Source organism: Henckelia pumila, chromosome 2, assembly GCF_033568475.1.
Source record: "Henckelia pumila isolate YLH828 chromosome 2, ASM3356847v2, whole genome shotgun sequence".
NCBI lineage: Eukaryota > Viridiplantae > Streptophyta > Magnoliopsida > Lamiales > Gesneriaceae > Henckelia > Henckelia pumila.
This window is the reverse complement of record NC_133121.1, coordinates 17,584,900-17,593,543: the sequence shown is the minus strand read 5'-3', so window position 1 is coordinate 17,593,543 and position 8,644 is coordinate 17,584,900. Positions and strand designations below refer to the sequence as shown.

Genomic DNA, 8,644 nt, shown 5'->3' with positions numbered 1-8,644 from the left:
ATAATTTATGCTTAATAATTAGTCATTAATTAATATCATTTAAGGTAAACGATGAAATTACAAGTGAACTCATAAAAAATTGTTAACTTAAATAGCCAAGAACAAATAAGAGATTTCACAATTGGAATTCATATATTTATATGCAAGTAGAATTAAATAGATATATAACGTGAAAAACAAACCCTTGCTCCCAATTGTTTATGGGCAAGAAAAATAAAAAAAGATCATTTCTTTTCACGATCCTACATAAATGGCTCAACTTTCCACCAACACCAAAATTCCTCAACTTCCATTCCATATGATCTCTGTTTCTTTGATTTAATCTTTATTCATTCATCTATTTTCTAAAAATGAAAATGTTCATTATATTATTACGCACGCATTGCAGATGCCTCGGTTACTAGTATAAGTCACGAGACTGGCACATAGATTTTTTTTATCTGTAAATGGCACATTGCCAAAACAATGGAGAGGCAATTCTCCTAGCTACTTTCAACAAGCCCCACTTATTTTTCAATCGTGCCCAAGGAATTCAACAACATTTACACTGCTAACTGTACAATACAAAACCTGGAGTTTCAGTACTAGACGTATATGTTGTGCAAACTTTTTATGGAGTTAAATTCTTGAAACGTTGAATGTGAAACGATGCCTCGGCTTTAGTCACGTGATGGCAAGTACTTGAGGTAAGTTTCAACGGTATCCAAGCCACAAAGTCTCTTGACAGTAGGCATGGTCGCGGGGACATCTAGCACGAAAGTTGTATCAATCCCCTCGACTGCTCCCCAAGATTTGAGCTGTTTTCGAGCTTCTTTAATGGCTGCCCTCGTAGCGCAGTGAACTGATGCTGCAAGCAGCAGCGGGGGTTCACCAGAAGCTGCAAAGAAATAACAAGATTTTATGACAAATAATGGCTCTAAATCTCCATATTGTTTCCGGGCACCGTAATTTTTCAGGATCATACTTTCACATAATTCACAAAATCAAACAAACAGCAATATTTCCCTTTTCTCAATGTTAGGATTCCTCGCATGTCATATCAACAGTAAAATACAGTCCAGCATTGGCGGCAGAACTTCGTTGCCTCCTTGATCATCTTAAGAAAAGGTTTTGCCTTCTTTCTGAATTTCTGTCCTTCACTAGTGACAAATAATCATTTTGACTTGAACAAGAAACTTACCCTTCGAGGAGAGAACACGTTTTTGGTTATGTCCGGTGTTAAGCACCTCGACATTGAACTGTTTAGGTATAGTGTCGATTGTTGGAATCTTGTATGTCCACGTGCTGTCTGCAACCACCAATCCATTTTCATTGGTAAGGTATTCTTCAAGCATGAAAAATCCAAGTCCTTGGACGAATGCACCTTCGATCTGTCGAGTACAGATACAAGAGAATAAGAACAAGCATATGTGCATGCGTTAGTTACATGTATAGATCAGAAAATGATGTCGGAGTATAGAATCTTGAACATAATTTATTGCTATATATTGAAAGTATAAACCTGTCCCAAATCCACAGCTGGGTTCATGCTCTGGCCACAATCGTAAACAATATCTGACCTCAATATAGTTGTTTCTCCTGTCAGGATATTTATCTCTACCTGCAGTAGCAAGGGGTTCTAGTTATTCGTCGTCTGTTTGGTTGAAAGATACAATTCTATGGTGGAACAAGATGGGTCCAAACGAGGCAAATTTACCTCACTTACAGCTGCACCCTGAGTCAAGTATTTTACAGAACTCAAATCAGGGACGAAGAATGAGTTTGCTGCTAAGTTTACAGATTGGTAATGTGCCTGCACACGGAAAGAAAAACAATCAAATCAAGAATATCCAATGGCTTAGTTTTACAAGCGTTTCATTGATCAAACTTACAAACCTGAACAATGAGGGCATCCCATTCCACAGACCCCATTTGGTCTTGTAAAGTTTTCTTAAGTGGGGCAAGTCTCTCGACCAGGATATCGCAGCATAGTCTAACCGCTGCACAGCTCGATTCGGACGTGGTGCTACCAGCCGTAAAACCTCCTTGCACCAAGCTTAGCGTGTCGGATTGTACAACTCGTATTCTCTCAAATAAGTCTTTGGTTCCCTCACATTGGATGGAACTAAGTGCATAAGCAGTTACTTGTTTCACCTTTGTCCAAAGCCCCTGGCCTAGATCTATGCCTCCAACTTCTACGACAATTGATCCATCCCAAAGAATACTTACTTTCCCAGGCGCTCCTCTAACAAAAACTTCGTTCACAACCGGTACACGAGAAATACCTCTTTTACGCCATACATTACTGTGATTAAACCGTTCTATGTTCTCAATCCTTGCGAGAAATCTTGATGATGTAGCCACCTTATCCCATATAGAAGGTAAAGTATACTCCACCAAGTCCCCAGCTGCGTCCCCATAAAATAACTTGAGGCTTTCATATGTATGAAGATTTTTATTCCTGACTAAATCTGGTTCCATTGACAAAGATGATGCTACATGCTCTAAGATAGCTTCGGCAATATAAGATCCCTGCACCTCCCCAGGCGCCCGCATAGCAGATTTGCTAGAGTGGTTTGTCTTGCACACTTTAAAATTAAACGATAACGCTCCCCAATTATACTTTTTAAGTGCGCCCGTTATGCTATTTGGCATTACAGGGCTTATATCAGCTTTTATCCCTGCATTTATCAGTATGTCAAGGTGCAAAGCTGTGATCTTTCCATCTGATTTATATCCTACATCATATGTTATCTTTATAGGATGTCTTCCTCCTGCTATAATCATGTCTGTTTTTCGATCTAGATATGTTTTGACCGGACGGCGCAATGTATGAGCCGCAAGTGCGCATGCCGTAGCAACCTGAAAAGCAACCCACCATGAAAAAGTATGTTAACCAAAAGAAGAAATGAAGAAATATTATAATGTTCATTAAACTTACGGGCATTGCTTTTAGTGCCTTTCCCCCAAAACCTCCGCCTACTCTTCTTGTAATAACACGGACATTATTCTCAGGTATACCAAGACATTTTGCGATTGCGATATGTGTAAACTCAGGGCACTGACATGAAGAATAAACCACCATGCAGTTGTCTTCATCAGGAATTGCTAAGGCAGATTGAGTTTCCATATAAAAGTAGTATTGTGAACCAAGTTTGATCTAGACATCCGAAAAGGCGAATAAAGAAGAAATTATGAGTTAAACTATCTTGCAGCAGTTTAAATAATAACAATATATTGGAACTCGAAGAAAATCACTTTATAAAATCCTTAATCTGATTCAAACAAAAATTTTTAATTGGGATTCGCGAAAGCACATGAAATAGCAGACTATTTAAACATAACTTTTTTGTGGTTAAAAGATTTATGAAAGGCAGACATGGTTGAGCCTGATGTCCAATTCAGACCAGGGTCTACAAAATGTAATGGTAATTTTCTCAAACAGTACCTCAGCAGTGAGGATCCTGTGATCAGCTTCAGCCATTCCTTTTGAAAAATCACCAACCTTTGCCGGGTATAAAAAAGGAGGAACATCAAAAAAACTTGATCTTTCAACAGCCTCTTCAACAGTTAAAATGGGAGGATCCAACCCTTCGGTATCATACTCAACAATAGCCATTTTTGCAGCCAGATTCGCATGCTTTTGGGTGTCTCCAATCTAGAAAAGATTTTGCAAAGAGAGAAATTTCTTGTATAATGCCAGGAATTTCACAGAAACAAAATAAAAACACGATAAAAGTAAAATGGAATACCACGAAAGCAATCAGGTCACCGGCACACATAGCAACTTCCCCGGCAAACAAAGATTCAGCACCAAACATGGATTGAGTCCCTATATTCTCACCTTTGCTTGGTATATCTTTGGCAGAGATGACAGCAGCAACCCCAGTTGGTAGTTTGTTGGAATTGAAAGAGATGCCTTTAACTCGTGCTAATGGTTTGGTGCTGTAAATAAATGCTCCATACAGGCAATCTGGGGGTGGTGGAATATCATCCACAAACACGGCCTCACCTACAGATTGACGATCATAATGCCAGGGTGACAGATAAATTTCATCATCGCTCACAAATTGCAGACTGAATGGCTTTGAAAAAGACTAAATCTTGGATGAAATCTATAACCAATAATCTGTATAATCAAAATGGAAAGGACTGTAACCAAAAAAAAAGAAAGAAAAAAGGACACAACATACCAGAAGCTTGGATGGCAGCACCAAATTTTTTAATCGGTTCACCCACAGGATAATTATCTTTACTAGATTCTACAACCTGTTTTGCAGATGACAACAGTTCTGGGTGTTGTATACTACCATTATTGCGATCATTATTACCCTTTGCAGCTCCTCCCAGCAGGGATTTGTTAGAATCCTCAAATGATCCACAAGATTCAGAAGAATCAATAGTATTTAAGCTATTCAGAAATTCAAAAAGAAAACCAACCGCTAGGCTCGACCTGTAAGCAGCATGTGCGGTGCCCTCTCCAGATACCACAGCAACTTTTACTAACTTGATTGCTTCATCGAGAACTAATCCAGTTAGTGTTTGTCCAGCCAGATAATCTTCAACCTTCCTCGCCCTCATAGCGTGGTATGTTCCATAAGCACCAAAAGATAAACGAACTTTATTTACAACAATGCCACTTTTATTTTGAGAAAAATCAGCCAAAAATGCAGCATTCAAGTAGGGCAATGCATTTCCAAGAGGCCGTGGTGCAGCTCGATAGGTTTCAAAAGACAATTTTGAAGTAGTTTGAACTGAATCACCAACTCTTGTTGGTTCAAAAAAGGGAATATGAACACTTATAAGAATTCCATTGGTGTCCAAAGGTGGCCTATACAAGAATTCTTCCATTGTAATTCTTTCATGTTTTTGACCTGTCAGAACAATCACACTAGAGTCCACTGCGAGAAGTAAAGTACCTATATCTGAGGGAAAATACTTCCTTTGTGCCATTACCAAATTGCCTCCTAAACTAGCTGAGTTCCTAATGAATCCTGTGGCAATCTTTTCCATATGATTCGCCATGTTCATAAACACAAGGTCTCCATCTGAGATGGGGTTACTGTCATTTTCTGACTTCAAAAAACTTATAACCTTGGAAATTGACAAAGCTGCTCCAAATTCAATCCCCGAGTTATCCTTTCTAATTGCTGAAAGCTCTGGGATATACCTCAGATCAATGTACTTGTCATATTCCACTGTTTCCTTATAATAAGCATTGCCCGTATTTCCAACAACTAGCTTAGTCTTTCCAGAATCTTTAACCAAATCAGAGTGCAACAAGTCTTGAAGCTCATTTATACTTATCGGACTAAACCAAGAACATTGTTTAGAATTCAAACGCGTCAGGGACTTGTATCCATCTTTCAAATCCGAATATGAACATATATGATCCTTTGGATCATAAGTCGGTAATCTACTTACTTTAACTTCCTCTGACTCTCCCCTTTTCCAAAATGAATTGATACCCAAATCCTCCAAATCTACATTAGCAGCAAAACTTTTGCAGGCATCAGCAATGGGTCGATATCCGGTACATCGACAGAGATTTCCTGTTATAGCCTTTTCCGCCTCAGAAACTGTCAGCTTAGAAAACCCATGGGGAGCTTGAGGCTGTTTCTTCTTTTCAGCATTGACAAGTGCTGAAAAAAGTGACATGCACATTCCAGGGGTGCAAAAGCCACATTGTGAAGCATGGAAGCCAGAAAATCTTTGATGGATGGGATGGAAACCATCTTTACTATTTCCAATGCCTTCACTTGTAGTAACTGAACAACCATTTATGCTGCAAAGAAGTGTAAGACATGAACTCACAGTAAAACTTTCGACTTGCTCAAGCATTGGATCATATTTCGACAGAAGAACAACACAGGCTCCACAACCACCTGGAAAAAGGTTCAAATCAAAAGTAAAGACATAGCAAAAAACATCAAAAGTGTAAAGCATCACGTTGATGAGATTAACAAGCAAACTCCAATTGTCTGTTTCCAGATTCATCGCCTCAAACCTGCCAACAGGTGGCCTTAATTTGCAAATGAAATATTAGAAAATAAAAATAGGCCTAACTCCCATAAGTTTGCAATAAAAGTAAAATGTTTTGCAGAATTCTGATAAAATTAATTGATGTCTAATCATTAATCGCTAAAAGAACCATTTAAAAGAGTAAACCATTTAACTCTAGCATTTTGTGTGAAAACAAGTCTTATTAGTTAAATTCAGACTATTCACCCAGATTTGAGAAAACCAAGATCAAAGAAAAATTCGCAAGAAACAGAATAATCATTCCTCCAAATAAGATTAGAACTAAAGACTGTCAAATTCCTCCAAATAGATTAGAACTAAAGACTGTCAACGTTCTGCAAATTGGTAGACGAGACACGACCATGATACAGGAGAGCTCTTGTCAAGAATCAGAAATCACACATACTGATGTGAATTTACAGCCATAACCAAAAGAATCCAATTTTAGAACCTGACTTTTCAAATCTATACTTCAAATGGCATATGATGCCCACATAACGGTAGCTCACATCAAGAAGTAGCACAGAAAGCATGTGAATCCATGAACGTGAGCAATGCACACAAAAAGGATCTTAGAGAAGAACTCATGTAAATAATTAGCATTTAAAAAGGACCATGAATGACAAATCTAATAACATAAATACATTATACATGCACAAATAAAGTAATATGCATTCGATCGATACCAAACAACGTTCAAAATTAGTGAATGCTATTATATTTGAAGATACATGCATACATACATACATATATATAATATATACACACACACATATATGTATATAAAAGACAGTATTAAAATGAACAGAGGAAGAACCCAAGGTACCATTTGGTATGATAGATGAAAATGAAAAGAGCCACAATTTTTTTACCATCCATGTTTGGCTCATTTTTTTGGCTAACTTAATTTCATCTCATGACCATGATGTCATTGCATATGAGTTGGATGAGAAATCACTCGAGTCTTAACACATGTGATGAGGGCATGATTGACTTGATATGTGTGGAACTTTAGAATATTGCGCTTGTTCCCACGATTGTTTGTAATTAACAAGGACATTTAGACATTATGTAACCGTAACATAATAATCCTATAAATAAATTAAAAACATGCAAAAAAAAAAAAAAACCTATTATCCATCTCTATGTATTAGTCATCTACGTGTTATTATATTTTTATCAAACTTGTAAACATTCTTCATTTTTGCATCTGTGACATCAAACCATATCCAAGTCAAGAATAAACAACTTTGCAAGGTTTACTACATCATTCAAAACCACTATTTTTCGAATCAAATGGGTTTTGCTAAAGACACCAAAAACTTAAACTTTTCTAAAAATGAAAAAAAAAAAACTAAGCTTGGACTAAAATCACTAGCTCCACCAGACTCCATAGCAAGAATCGGTGGTAAAAAGCACCAAGAACCCAAAAAACAGAGACTTTCCAGAGGAAGATGCGCACCTTCACCGCAGCCAAGCTTGACACTTTTAAAACGGGTTCTTGAGCGCAAAAACTCGAGCAAAGTAGTGGAAGGATCGATTTCAGGGACCTCAAATCTCACCCCGTTGACAGTGAAAACCAGAGAACCGCCTTCTGGCGTTGCCTCCATTTTTGTGTCTGAGAAGACACTGCGAAAAGTGCAGCGTGTCGCTTTACTTGATTTGGTCGTGATTAGAATTCTTGCCGGGAGGAGAATCTTTTGGCCGAATGATTTACGTGTCTTAATTCATGTATCTTTTTCGATAGATATATTTTACCTACTACTCACAATCATATTCGACTTTATCATTTTATTCCTTTAAATCATAAATATGATATGGGTAATTATATAATATATAGGGTAGGATGAGACTTTATTTTAAGTGGATTCACTCGATTAATATATATATATATATATATATTTATATATATATATAGATAAAAATAATTAATATGTGGATTGGACCAAAATAAATATTTGTTTCATGGATTAACATACGAGATGGTCTCACAAAAATTTGTGTTAAATTCCTTTGAAATTTATATAAGTAGATTGAAATCATCATTTTAATTCTAAAAAATCGTCATTTTATAAATAATTTATTCATGGATCATCATTGTTGAGTATTATTAAAATTAATATATAAATAATTATCCACGTGGGGGTACCAAAGTCAACGTATTAAAAGTTGCTCAAATACGATTTATTAATGATAGACAGTTGATTTATAATAATTTTTTACCATTAACACGGAGCTTCTCACGGCATTGTCTCGTCTCATTATTTAATTTTATGAGACCGTTCGACGTAATGAAAAATTATTTTTTATTTTAAAAATATTATTATTTTTATTAAATATATAGTTCAGATCGATTTGTCACATGGATATATATTCGTTAGACCGTATCACAAAAGACCTAATTTAATATTAAATAACATGAGAAACATAAAAAAAAAATTTAAAGTTACGTTCGAATGAGAATATTTGATTTGAACTGAGATATTTGATTTGAGGAGTTATTTAAAATGACAACAGTCTTAGGTATATATCAAATTGATCACAATAATTAACAAGTTAGTATATTTGAAATTCACTCAATGTAAAATCCATCCAAATATTCAAATATATTTGAAATTAATAGTAATATCTCGGTCCAAGCATA

General features: G+C 36.3%; 1 protein-coding gene across 1 annotated transcript; it reads right to left on the bottom strand.

Moving 5' to 3' along the window:
* Positions 1-301: 301 nt before the first annotated feature.
* On the bottom strand, positions 302-7,743 carry LOC140880065 (abscisic-aldehyde oxidase-like). The gene is made up of 10 exons (XM_073284157.1): positions 7,463-7,743; positions 4,173-5,864; positions 3,732-3,991; positions 3,428-3,637; positions 2,921-3,139; positions 1,876-2,841; positions 1,697-1,792; positions 1,502-1,600; positions 1,181-1,370; positions 302-877 (listed from the first exon to the last, which is right to left on the bottom strand). The coding sequence occupies exons 1-10, from the start codon at positions 7,608-7,610 to the stop codon at positions 660-662; spliced, it is 4,098 nt and encodes a 1,365-aa protein (XP_073140258.1). The 5' UTR covers positions 7,611-7,743; the 3' UTR covers positions 302-659.
* Positions 7,744-8,644: the final 901 nt, after the last annotated feature.